This window comes from Nipponia nippon, unplaced genomic scaffold (assembly GCF_047370975.1).
Source record: "Nipponia nippon isolate SJK-2023a ecotype South Korea unplaced genomic scaffold, ASM4737097v1 scaffold_4, whole genome shotgun sequence".
In the NCBI taxonomy this organism is placed as follows: Eukaryota; Metazoa; Chordata; class Aves; order Pelecaniformes; family Threskiornithidae; genus Nipponia; species Nipponia nippon.
The window spans coordinates 17,495,041-17,509,294 of NW_028262358.1; the positions used below are offsets into that span (position 1 = coordinate 17,495,041).

Here is a 14,254-nt window from a genome sequence, read left to right on the forward strand (position 1 = left end):
AAAATCTAAAATGGTAAAGACTGTCATAATAGGTATTCTTTTACTTTTGAGTGTGAGAGAATTTTCACATGCCTAAACTCTTCTTTAAATACCCGTTCTGCATCTTTGAATTGAAAATTATATTTTAGACTAGTATAGAGCTGTGTTCTTTGCTGTAGATTTTACAGACTGCAAGATCTAAAAGGGCCTCTGCATTTTTTGCCTGATAACAATTGTTAACAGTCACAATTATTTCCTGCAGAATCTAGTTATTTTTCTATTAATGCACTGAAAAGTGAAATTGTTTTATTCCTTTTGAGGAATAAAAGAATTCTGAAGCAACATCCAGTTAATTTTTAATTCTTCAGGCAGTCCCTTATCGTAGAATTTCTGTTAAATTATTTCTAAATGGTCTCAACTTGGTCCTTAAACTGAGCATGAATTCCGATCCCGTGGAACATGACTCCCTTAGACTTCAGCAAATAGACTTCTCAGGAGTTCTATTTTGCTTAATTACAAAATTAGTGGCCCTTTTCTTTCTTTTCCCTTTCTTGTACTGGTTTCTCTCTTCTAAAGCGATCTAAGCCAAAAGCTGAAATACAGGTATTTCTCTGAATAATTCTTTTGCAAAGATTCCATAGGATGTTGCAGAGAATTTCTTTGATGCGGTTAAAATGAAACCAATGCTGAGCAAGTCCCCTTCCCTCTTCAGCCTTTTCCTGGAGGGGATCTAAATGCAGTAGTCTTACTAATTGGCATGTTCCATAATGGGCATTCTGGGACCTTCCAGACTCAGACACATGTAAAGTAACTCATGTGCCGAGAGGAAGGAGATGTCTGTAGAGAACATCATCCAAGTGTATGGCAAGCACCTCCAAACACAATTCCACAAATCTCTCTGCTGTTTGAAAGTATTTCAGAGCATCCAATGTGAATTGCAATTTTTCCGTGCCCCTCTAAGAGGGACCACAATTCTGATGTTAATTTATGCCTCTCTTATTTCTTGTTAAGGGCTCCATTTATTTTCTGGTTTTGGTTCACCTGCAATACTGCAGTGCCATTCTTTCTCAGATGCTGAAGTGTCCTGATGTCTGTATGCCAGTGCATTTACACCATGGTGAACAGATAGAAATGTTACCAGGCCACAGGGAAGTATTTTGTATGACGATACAAGTCCTCATCAAAGCCTCTTGTAGTTGTTATCTAGTACTAAGTGAATAGTGGTATGAAGAAGAGCTAGACTACCTTAAAATATTTGCAACTCTGCAGTAATGAAAGCAAAGATCTGGCTTTTAGATAGCGAGAACAAGCTGGGTAATGATGTAAATGTTGCTTCATTCTGACTGGCACCTTTCTGCCTGAGTGATAAAGAACAGGACATACCACTTGTCTGTACGAGTGTCAACAGACAACAGAAAAAGGTCTGTTCATGAGAAATCCTGTACGTAGGCTCTTCAATAAAGTACAGAATTTAGGGCAAATATCTGGTTGTGCTTGTGTGTCTCAAGTTGGGAATAGTTTGAAATTGCTATCAGATAAGTTATCTACTATAGTATGTGAAACTTCCATATTTACATTTCATGTATTGAGGAAGGCTTCTTCTGGCTTGCATATTTAATGTGCAGTTTTGAATCAGACAAACTATCGTGCTTGTGAATGAGAATCCTTGAATTTATACCAATGTAAGACTGTTGTTAACTTGTGCTCCCTCTGCTGGCTGTTGCCATACCAATATAAACATTTCCTTCCCTTGGATTAAGGATAAAGAATAGAGCAGAGCCTTGCTGGTAACGCAGGAAATCAGATTGCAGATTATGGGAACTTGCAAGTGAACCATTTTGAAACCTTCTGTACATGCTTTCAGAAGTATAGTTCAATCTAATTTTATAAGATTTTCTTCTAAAGAATATTGAGGATATCAATTCAAAACTCTGAATCTTATATTTGAGAAGTGTGGGGAGGTCACTCGTAGGTCATGAGCAGATTACTAAGTAGTTGTTTAAATTGGTTCAAATTAGTGATGGAATGTGTGTATTTAGCTTTAATAAAAGGGTTTAGAATACCAAAATACATTGTACTTAGTAACAGAATTACAGTGCCTCTAGACTGGTATCCATGTTTAAATTGTTAATTCCGTTTGTAATAAGTAGTAGTCAAAAACTAGCTCTGTACAAAGAGTATTTTTCTCATGATACTAGACATTAAATTGTGCAAGATTGTCTTAGTTAAAGACTAGTTCCTTCATTGTCTTTGAAACTTTCTGGTTTAAGATTCTTCTGACATGAAGACTATTTATGTGCCAAGAATAGTGTTCGCTTTCCTTTGTTGCTTTGAACAGAATTCTAGAAGTCTTTTGAGGATTTCTTTTCAGTGGCATAAACTAAGACTTAATAAATGTCTTCTTTACAGCACCTGGAAAAGTAGCAGATAAAGTTATAATAGAAAACACTAGAGATTCCACCTTCGTTTTTATGGAGGGTTCTGAAGATGCCTATGTTGGATATATGACAATCAGGGTAAGAATCTCAAACTTCAGCAGAGCTTTTAATAATTTCATTTTAGTGCCTGAACAATTAAATAAATACTACATTTCTGTGTTGTCTTCCTTTTTCAGTTCAACCCTGATGACAAATCTGCTCAGCACCACAATGCACACCACTGCTTAGAGATTACCGTGAACTGCAGTCCAATTATAGATCACTGTATTATTCGAAGTACTTGTACTGGTTAGTGGGCTTTTTATTGTTTGAAATTAACACTGTATTTAAAGTTACTAAACTAACCACAGCAAATGGAAGCAGCACACAAACTGATTATGATCGCTATTGGCATATTTCATTTTTTGATGCAGGTGTTTAATACAGGTCTGCCAGCCTTATTTGCCTTGAAATGGCATTATTACAGTGACTTCTTCATGTCCAAGACCTTTGTGATAATGTATGCTTGGTCTTCTCTTTGAATCAGTTTGGACTCTCTGGGCAGTTAGTTTAAAACCTGAAAAGTGACAGTTTATATAAACTTACCTGGTTTGGGTATATATAGTTGTAGCTGGCAGGAGAGGGCATTTGAAGGGGGCACACATGGGACTTCTAAGTTAGGTTCATTGCAATATGCAGTATTGGGATTGATGGCATTAAAACAGTCATGAGCTGTAACTGCTAAGCTAAATTCACTTTCCTGTCAAGAGTGGAATGATGTGACATACTCAAAGTATGAGTTCCTAGCTATGCAGGCAGAAGAAATGCATAGTGTGGAAGGTTAGACTCGTTTTTCCATCAGAAATAATGAGGAATTTATACCACCTGATTTGGGAAACATTGGTAGTCTAGATTCAGGAAAGAAAGGGTCAGAGGAAGTGGAAGTGAGAGGCTGGATGGCAATTCACAGTCGTTGGCAGGAAGACATGGCAGTTTGCAGCTGCTAGACACAAGACATGGCAAGTTTAATGTGTTTGAACACAACCAGATGAAATGGAGTTGGAGTGTCAGAAAGAAGAGGTACCGGAGAATTAAGATACTGAGTCTTCGCATGGAAATGGCAATATGAACTCTATATACCTAAGTTCAGCTAGGGAAATGGAATGGATCTGCACAGCAGGCTGTGCATAAAGGTTGCTCAGCTCAACGTAAAGGCAAGGAAACAAGGAGATCTTCAACTAGATATAAAAATTACACTTTTCTGGTACTAGCTATGGAGGAGGGTATTCTGCAGGGAACCGTAATAAGAATGGTGGAAGGATTCCTTGTCTGTGCCTTGTTGAGGAAGGTATGCTCTTTTCTTGGAGGTTTCAGGCTATAAAACACTACTTCACTTTTGGTCAAGGCAGCTCTAATCTTTGTGTCGCCATCTGTTTTATTGGAGACGTATCAGCTAATATGTGGAAGTGTTAAAAATGAAAAAAGAGGAACAAAGGACAGCTAGCTGCTCTCAGTATCTTGATTTATTTGTTTAATGCTAAATACTGAGAAATCGAAGTATACGAAGAAAATTTGTTCTGGAAATTCTTATATACCAATACTGGGGACCCTGATAACAAATGAGGGGAATTAGATTGGTTTCTTGGACCACATTCAGCTTGGTTATAAAAGTAGCTTGAAGAGCTGCATGGCATCATATTGAAACATGTGTTTACAGATAAGCTAGTAGGTCTTGATGGTTTTGTGAAAGTTGTTTATTAAAATTAAGCTCTGATAATTTTTTTCGTGACCACTTTTCATTATGGAAGACTATTTCTGAGGATTTTGGACTTTTGCCCTCTTCAGTACTCTGAATTTCTGAATGTTTGCTGCATTGAATTGTTGCTTTTCTTCTCCAAAGTTAAAATTTCTGGTCAATTGTGGAGGCTGTGCGTAGGCTGTACTATCATCACTTATTGATTATTAATTTTTGTTGACTTTTTTAATGCTACCAAGCCTTGCTATAAGCTACTCAGGAAGTACTGAGTGTGTGTAAAAAGGGAGGAAGAATGGCAGTCTGCCAGAAAAGGCATTTACTGTTTCCAAGTCAGTGACATCTCTGAAATATTGATCCATAAGCATTCAAAACCTCTTTCCTAGCACATGCTTGATGTGCTTTCTGTAGATCTCCTAATGGCATTAAAGCATATTTCTACATTGTCATATGTAAAGTTCTTAATGTATGTAATATGTAAAGATGGGAGCTATGTAAGTGCGGGTGATTTAAGCTGGAGGTCTCTTGCTGCCAGTCGAAAGCATCTTTGAAATATTTTTAAATAAAGTTTAAATGGCAAGATCCTGAGTCTAGAGGTTCTATTGCATCCCTTGTAGAGGAAATCTGTATTAGTCCTCACCCTGATAGAGGAAAGAAATAGTGGATGGCAATGTGCCTTTTTTAAAGTATTGCTTCAGTGTGTGCAATCATTATGTTCTGAGTAAACAAAATAAAGCCTAAACCAGTAATACACGTGCTTGGTACTCTAAAAGGACCAATTTCACACAATCAATAGTGAAGTCCAGTGAAGTGAGTCAGAATAAAGATTGCTTTCATTTAAATAAGCAAAATGTGATAGAGGTATGCTTTTGGAACATCACACCGGGTTCCCAAAAATCCACAGTTCCTCAGTGTCACCAAAAGAGGTAGAGGAACGGGGAGTGAAAGCAATTACGAAATACAAAAATGAGAAGTTATTAGCAATTAATACAAATAGGAAAATATGAATTGCAGGAAACGGTGGAAACCCCCCCAAAATACAAACACCCAAACAAAATACCTCCCTACCCCCCCAAAAGAACTTGGTAAACAAGACAAGATACAACATCTGTCTAGAAGAGACAGTGCTTGTGTCTTAACTTGGGGAACAAAGGGAATTTTAGTGGTGATACTGATCCATCATAGAATGGAAGAATTTGAATGGCAAAGTGTTGTGTAATTTTTGTTCCATATTTAATGAGAATAGGCAGGAATGATAAATGTGCTCATACCCTAGAGGGATAATGAAATACGTTCCACTCTTGACAGTAACCATGGATGAGGTTAAACAGCTGTAAAAATAGACATTCTAAAATCATACAGGAGTTTAAAAAGAACTGGCCAAGAAATATTCTGGGCTCCTATTATGTATCAACAGTAACTTGAAACTTGGGTGAGATGGTGTATGTCCGGGGCGGGGGGACGGGATGGCATGGGGGAGACTCAACAGGATGAAGTGTAGCAAGTAGTACTGCCTACTGATCCTGGGTAGAATAATGAGATAGTAAATGCGGGGGTTTGGTCAATCAAGAATTTAAAATTTGTGATTGAAGCAATTTAATATGTATTTACAGAAAGTTATAATGGTTGCATCATGCTGTTAGCGTTTTTGATTACTTTCTTTGACTAAAAGAAGGTAGCAGTCCCGGTATAATTACATAGATGCTTGAGAAATATTTTCCTTCAATGTATAGGGCCTTAAAACATTAGAATTCTACAGAATTACCAGAGCACACATTAAATAGACGAAAAATAACTTTCAGGGTAATTTTAAATGGCTTTTTTGTGGCTACTTCTTGACTTAAGGCTACTTTATCAACGATCTGCAGAGAAGAAATAAAATACATATTGATGAGAGAGACTTGTTAGACAATGATGACTTAGGGTAGTATAAATAACCAGGAGGATGGGTTGCTATGCCCTTTTTGGAAGATGGATGCTCAAACAATATTCACATTAGTGTGGATGAGTGTGAAGTTATACACACAACTCGTTTTTGTTCCTATTTTAAGTGATAAACCTCTCTCCTGGGAAAAGCTTAAAGAGTCATTGTGGGTAAACAGCTAAATATGAGCCCTCGTGTAGTCGAGTGGCCAAAAGAATTGATGTGATCCTTAGTTATGCCTCTGGGAATATTGAGCAGAAGTAGAGAGGCTGTATTACACCTCTGCTTAGTCCTGCTTCAGAATAAAGTGCTCTTTCCTGGTGACCATAGCAACATGTTGAAAACTTAGAAACGGTTCAATGAAAAGTCCTAAAAGATAAAGCAGAAAACTTCGGTTGTAATGAAAAACATACTGACTGCAATTTGTTACTTTATCAAGGAGGAGGCTGAAGGAGTAAATTGCTGGCACTAAATACGTGCCTGCATTGGGCATGGCATACACTGGTACAAAGAGAACCAGTAACTGGGTGCTAAAGCTGGAGGAATTCAGATGAGCAATTAAAGTGTAAATTAACAGGGTAGCAACTCTGTAACCAGCTAACAAGTTTTATGGTGGTTTCTCAGTTGTTGGAAACATTCAAATCAAAATTAAATGTGTTTCTAAAAGATATGTGCTGAAATTCATGCTACTAGAATTGAGGCTGGAATTAATTCAGGGAATTATAATAGCCTGTATTATTCATAAGGTCAGACTAGACAATCAAAATAATTTCTTAAGGATTTAAAAAAAAAAGCTCTGTAAATGAGTCTATGAATTATTAAAGTATAGTCTTTGTGGTACTGTGCTAGAAGGTAATAAGAAAACTTACTAGTAGAGCATGTACTGGCTTGCTTATTTAGTGATGTTTAATTGCGGAGAAGGTGTGTGTTATATAGGCCAGATACCTTGAGATGAGGTCTTACCTTTCTGAAATCACTGCGAATCTGCCATTGATTTTTAGCGGCTGCAGAATTTCACCTTTTCATACCTCATGGAGTTCAGGGAATCGAGCTGATCTGATGAAGTCCTGAGCAGCTTGAGTCCTAGTTGCCTGAAAAGAGTTTGTTTTCTGGGTAATGGTATGGTAGCTGAAATCATCCAAGGAGCTGCAGCAAGGAGCTTTGTAATTCAGCTGGGAGGAGACCTGTTGGTTTCCGATGTGTAGTTCTGTACTCGAGGTTGTGCTGTTTGGCTCATCTTTAGTTAGACAGTGCGTCTTTGTATGCTACAAAATTATTATTTGTTTGGGCTCTTTGAAGTACTGGGTTATGGAAGTTTAAAGGGAAGTAAAATAAGGCAGTAATTAGCATAGAATTTTATTATATTTCTGGTGTCCTTTGTCTGTTGTGAACAGTCAGTATACAGTGGGCCTAATGTAGGGAAATAAATGAGCGAGGACTTTCATAAGCATGAATTATTATGTAAACTATTGTCTATTCTGGCAATCGTACACAGCTGCGTAACCTTGGCAGAGTGATTTTTAAAGCAACTCCTACCTCGTTTTTTTGCATCTGCAAAATGATGACAGTGTTTTTCTCCCTGTGGCTTGCAATGCTTTGGCACTGTGCACGCCGAATCTTTTTTAAATATCAGTTCACACTAACTTTTCTTGCAAAAGCACTACCAGACTATTTATAAATACACTATGCTTTGAAGCTATGGTAACTGTACTGTTTTCTTCCAGTTGGCTCTGCAGTATGTGTTAGTGGCCAGGGAGCTTGTCCTACTATTAAACACTGTAACATCAGCGACTGTGAAAATGTTGGACTTTATATTACAGACCATGCACAGGTATTTTTCGATATCAATTTCTTTACTTTGATAAAATTGTTTACTGTTCTTGATTCCCGTCTTAATTTACATTTTTATTTCTCAGGGAATATATGAGGACAATGAGATCTCCAATAATGCGTTAGCAGGGATTTGGGTTAAAAACCACGGAAATCCCATTATCAGACGGAATCACATTCACCATGGACGTGATGTTGGCGTTTTCACTTTTGACCATGGCATGGTAATGTATATGTTTTCTTTTGAAGGAAGGAATATAGATGTTGTGTAGCTAAAGTCCTCAAATTTCACCCGTCATTGAAGAAATGTTTAGAAAAACATTTTTTTTTATGTGAACAGATATTTTAAAATATTCCTGCCGTTCTTCTCTTGCCCTTCAGTGGGCAACTTCACTTTAAAGACAATTTTAGCTGAAAGAGGTTTAAGCAAGCTTTTTGCAGTTGATTGGCAGCCTGTTAGATTGAATTGTGTTGCAGTGACAAAATACCTCTTGAAATAGGAGGTAAGTGGTAGGCTTACATTTACACTATGGCTTCATTCTTTTTCCTTTTGAAACAGAGCAAAAAATAAGGTGCTGGAAGATTTAAAAATGCAATAAAATGCTCTGGGGAGACTTAATCAGTCTTATTTTAATGTTAAATCTCTGAAACAGAATATGTCCAGCTTCCCAGGGAAGAGGACTTTTCTAGCATGGAGTTAGTTGTGGAATTTTAACACAGAATTTAGTTTCAGAATTAAGGCCTTCTTTGATAAAAATGTTTGGTTTTGTGGGATGAAGGTGATAACTTCCAAGTACATTTAAAGTAGTGAGTAATGAGTTTGCATAGCCCTTGAAATAAACAGAATGGATTTTTGCCACTGAAATAAAAGATGATTATTTGCTGATTTGTTTTAGCAAAATGCTCTGCATGTCTTCCAAACAGTGCCAAATCATTGTTTTTCCTGCTTGAATGACAAAGTCCCAATTCCCCCCACCCAGCTGGCAAAATGAGCAGTTTCCTTCTAGTCAGTCTTAAAATGGCAGATCTTTAAGGATGCTTTCCATAGAGCGCAAGAGTGTAAGAAATCAGGAAAGGAAGGCAAGAGACCGACAAGGATGAGTCAAGACCTGCTGGTCAAACGAAAAGGCAAGAAGGAAATGCCCAGGCAGTGGAAGCATGGACAGGTATCCTGGGAAGAGTATAGGGATGCTGCACGGTTGTGTAGGGATGGGGTCAGGAAGGCCAGGGCGCTGCTGGAGCTGAGCTTGGCAAGGGATGCAAAGAATAGTAAGAAGGGCTTCTACAGGTGTGTCAGCCAGAAAAGGAAGGTCAAAGAAAGCATACCCTCCCTGATGAGCAAGACTGGCAAACTGCTAACAATGGATGAGGAGAAGGCTGAGGTACTCAACAGCTTCTTTGCCTCAGTCTTCACTGGCAACCTCTCTTCCCACACCTGTCAAGTGGATGGACAACAAGATGGGGACTGGGGGAGCAAAGTCCCTCCCACTGTAAGAGAAGATCAGGTTCATGACCACCTGAGGAACCTGAACCTGCATAACTCTATGGGACCTGACGAGATGCATCCCAGGGTCCTGAGGGAACTGGCTGACGTAGTTGCCAAGCCACTCTCCATGATATTTGAAAAGTCCTGGCAGTCAGGTGAAGTCCCTGGTGACTGGAAAAAGGGAAGCATTGCACCCATTTTGAAAAAGGCTAGAAAGGAGGACCCTGGGAACTACCGACCTGTCAGCCTCACCTCTGAGCCTGGGAAGATCATGGAACATATCCTCCTAGAAGCTATGCTAAGGCACGTGGAGGACAGGGAGGTGATTTGAGACAGCCAGTGTGGCTTCACCAAGGGCACATCCTGCCTGAGCAACCTGCCTGGCCTTCTGTGATGGAGTGACTACATCAGTGGACAAGGGAAGAGCTATGGATGTTGTCTATGTGGACTTCTGTAAGGCCTTTGACACAGTCCGCTACAACATTCTTCTGTCTAAATTGGAGAGATATGGATTTGATGGGCGGACTGTTCGGTGGATGAGGAATTGGTTGGATGGTCAGGTCTAGAAGGTAGTGGTCAACGGCTCAATGTCCAGATGGAGATCGGTGACAAGTGGTGTCCCACAGGGGTCTGTACTGGGACCAGTACAGTTTAATATGTTCATCAGTGACATAGACAGTGGGATCGAGTGCACCCTCAGCAAGTTTGCAGGCAACACCAAGCTGAGTGGTGCGGTTGACATGCCTGAGGGACGAGATGCCATCCACAGGGACCTGGACAAGCTCGAGAAGTGGGCCCATGTGAACCTCATGAGGGTCAACAAGGCCAAGTGCAAGGTCCTGCACCTGGGTCGGGGCAACCCCTGTTATCAGTACAGGCTGGGGGATGAAGGGATTGAGAGCAGCCCTGTGGAGAAGGACTTGGGGGATACTGGTGGAGGAAAAGCTGGACATGAGCTGACAATGTGTGCTTGCAGCCCAGAAGGTCAGCTGTATGCTGGGCTGCCTCAGAAGAAGCGTGGCCAGCAGGTTGAGGTGATTCTCCTCTACTCCACTCTGGTGAGACCCCAGCTGGAGTACTGCATCCAGCTCTGGAGTCCTCAGTACAGGCAAGACATGGACCTGTCAGAGCGGGTCCAGAGGAGGGCCACAAAAATGATCAGAGGGATGGAACACCTCTGCTATGAGGACAGGCTGAGAGAGTTGGGGTTGTTCGGCCTGGAGAAGAGAAGGCTCCAGGGAGACCGTGTTGCGGCCTTTCGATACTTAGAAGGGGCTTATAAGAAAGGTGGGGACAAACTTTTTATCAGGGCCAGTAGCGATAGGACAAGAGGTAATGGTTTTAATCTAAAAGAGGGTAGATTTGGACTAGATATAAGGAAGAAATTTTTTACAATGAGGATGGTGAAACACTGGCACAGGTTTCCCAGAGGGGTGGCAGATGCCTCATCCCTGGAAACACTCAAGGTCAGGTTGGATGGGGCTCTGAGCAACCTGATCTAGTGGAAGATGTCCCTGCTCATTGCAGAGAGGTTGGACTAGATGACCTTTAAAGGTCCCTTCCAACCCAAACTATTCTATGATTCTATGAAAATTACACACATAAAAAGTACAAAATGTGATCAGAGTGCGGTGAACTAAATGTCAAACTAAATAAGGGATGCTGAAGTTAATGCTGCTCACTGTCGGATCAAGTGTGATGTTCAAAATCAACATGATTTCAGATTCCCTCTTGCCTTCACAAGGATACCACAGAATTTGATTATCTTGCTGTAGGTGTTGGATGCTGCAGGACATGGATTGCCTGTAGCTTTGGTGATAGGGAATAATAAACTATATAGTCAGTTGCTTTGAGGGTTGCGTTTTTAAAGGTACTGTAGATAAATAGGAACCTCTTCTCTGGTGCTGTGCTGCTGCTGTAATGAAAACCTCACTGCAACAGACTCGATTTCAGAACGCTGCTGAAGGATGAGGTCAGCCAAACCAGCGGATGTTTCATGTACTCTGGGATGCTAGTGCATATTCCCCGCCATACATTTTGTTCCTGCCCTTACTACCTGACACGTGGCTTGCCTAGCTATGGCTAAATATATGCTAGGTCTGTTCTTTGGCAAGAAGACCATAATTAGACCTGAAATGTTATATCCACAGATGTTCTTCTGTAAGTAAATGTCTTTTATCGTCGAAATAGTAGTTTTACTGGTAGATCTTATTTAGTCCCTGAGAAAGATAATTAATTCTTGTAAAAAAAATACCTGTAAAAATGCAAGCATTAGACATTAATGGCTTTGACTAGCTGAGTCCCAAGTGTTTTCACACTTTTGCAGACATAGCTTGGGTGTAGACCGGACCTCTGTTTTCTCCTTTCAATTTTCTCATTTTATCTCCTGACCTTTGGATCCACTGTTCCTTCCGTATCTCTCATGTATTTCGTCTTGCTGTCACCACCCCTCACCCCCGCCCCCCCAATTTAGTATGTTCAGAGATCTAACTACAGTAGATAATCATTTTTAACTTAGACTCATTTGATGCTTGCTCCAAGGAAACTGTAGTCTACCATTTTAAAGTAATCTTATTCCTAAATAAAATCTTTCTTAATTCAGGTACTGAATTGCTTTAGCTTTCCTGCTGAACATGAGGGTTTTCTACACTGTGTTAATGTGTTGGAGGACTGTTGGCTAGGTCTCAGATGCCTATTGAATTAAATAATAATCTCTTGTAATAAGGCATTTCTTTGGGGAAATAAATTTCCATAATTTTGATGAATGATTAATGCAATTACAGCTAATACATAACGTAGCAAGCTTTCAGAAAAATAACATGTAGTTTTCTCGTGGATAAGAGGAAGAAGAGAAGCAGCTGGTTTTTGAAGATCAATAGTTGGATCCCTGACTGGCTGTTTTTAGGCTCACTAAATTGTGGATCTCTTTTCCCTTTGTTAGGATATCGTCCTTCCCGTGTAAGTACTTGTTCTGTTGCTTTAGTTCTAACCCAGATCTGGTCAGGTTCTTCAGGAGCGTTGGCAGTCTAGAAATAGTATTAACAGAAAATCCACTGTGGGTAGAAACTAGTGAGGCCTTTCCCCTTTCCACCCAAGTCGCTGGGGAGGTAGGGGTAAAGGAGCAATGCAGTGCTAGTTGTAGCTGTTGAATTTGCAGTTTTCTGGTCTCAGTGGAAGGTAAAGAGGTCATAGAGTGCTGTTATTTTTGCTGCTGGCATAAAATCTTGTCAGTGGAAGGTCAAATGTGGTGGGATTCTGCTCTGTTAGGTGCCTCTTCTCCACTCCCTTAGTTCCATCCTAAGGAGCATATTTGTTCTGTGTTCAGCAAGATTATACCAGCCCAGAAGAATTCCCTTCTAGCGGTCTTCTGACAGATTTCTTTACATCATTTTGTATTCTTTAGAGATGTCGTTGTTTGGCCATTTTGCAAAGAGTAGCGGCAAACTTAAGATGTTATGTCTTTGGTTTATATTATCTCATTGTTTGGATACTGCCACTGCCTCATTTAAGCAGCATTAACATATTGTATAAGTAATCCTAATCTGCTTCAGTGGATACATATATCCATACAACCCTCCAAGACGTAAACAGGCTCGGAAACATGTAATGAAGAGATTTCAGCTGTAGAAAAGCTGGTAAAGGAAAGTGCTTCAATAACTCTTGGAGGGGAGATGTCTGTATGTAGGCTTGAGGGTTAATTGGAAAGCCTGGAGCTGCTTCTTGTTTAAGTACTGAAGTATAAATATTAAATATGAGTATTGAAATATTAAAAAAAAATAAAAGCCAGACTGAATTCACTTGATTCATTTTAAATAAAAGTGTATTTGATCTGTTGTCTTATGGGTGGAATACCTGTCCAATGCTGTGATCAGTGTGATATCACAAGCAAAATAGAATAGAAATAATTTTTTCCTTTTTGTTTAAAGGAAACACTAGCACACTAAAGAGAACATGTGAATAATATTTATCTCAGCTGCAAATATTTTTGAAATCTTTCTTAGTCATAAACTCCTTTTGAAAGATTCCCCCCCGCCCTCCCCCTTCCATCTCGGTCTGCTTTTGGCAGTGTCCTCTGTCCTGTATCATGCTAGTGATAGAGTTGATGAAATGACATTGTTGGCAATATTTACATACTCTAAGTGACGTGGTATCTTTCAGATACAAATCCTACACACCTAAACAAATTAATGGATTTTTCTATGTTCACTTCTCTCACTTCCCTTCTGTTATTTTTGGGTGTGTGTTTTTTTTTTTTTTCCCCATTGCTTGTGACTGTGACATGGGATAAGTACATTCCAGCGCTGAATTCCTACCCTACGTGTTCTTTTCCCGTGGGTTTCTGTGCTGGAGTGCTGGCTCTGAAAGGTTCAAGACTGCTTTGTTTTTCGGTTTCATGTTCTCAGACTGTTCTTTGTGTTTTGATACTTGTAGAAACTTAACCTCTTACTTCTAAACGGGCAATACCCTGATGTTTGCCTTAGTGCTTGTGCCAAATGTTTAACAAGCAGGCATTAAAAATGCGGCATGGCATTGGCAGCCCTCAGTTCCTTACGCTGACCTCTCTTGCCAGTTGCCTGAGACGAGTTACCAGACATTTGTCATAAACTGTATTTAGTAGCTGTTTGCAAACAACAGAGAAGTTCCGATTTACTGTAAGAATAAGCATGATTTTATAGTTTAAAGCTGAGATCTAGGCATAACAGTCTTCATTTCCATTGCTCCCAAATGAGAAATATAGCACTATTGCTTGTTTTTGGTTTTGTTTTGGTTTTTTTTTTCTTTTTGATGAAAGAAAAGTATAGTAGCATGTGTCTAAGTTGGGTGATTGTGACTAGTTGGCAGCTCAGTCTTTTAAATACTACAAA

At 39.6% G+C, this 14,254-nt stretch overlaps 1 protein-coding gene across 3 annotated transcripts in view; it reads left to right on the forward strand.

The window, feature by feature from the left end:
* Positions 1–14,254, forward strand: part of FBXO11 (F-box protein 11) — a 79,724-nt gene that overhangs the window by 51,774 nt on the left and 13,696 nt on the right. For all 3 annotated transcript variants that reach the window (XM_087773647.1, XM_087773646.1, XM_009471209.2), the window contains exons 8-11: positions 2,389–2,495; positions 2,594–2,705; positions 7,798–7,904; positions 7,990–8,127. In XM_087773647.1, coding sequence (XP_087629773.1) covers positions 2,389–2,495; positions 2,594–2,705; positions 7,798–7,904; positions 7,990–8,127 — 464 coding nt within the window. The remainder of the gene's footprint in view (positions 1–2,388; positions 2,496–2,593; positions 2,706–7,797; positions 7,905–7,989; positions 8,128–14,254) is intronic.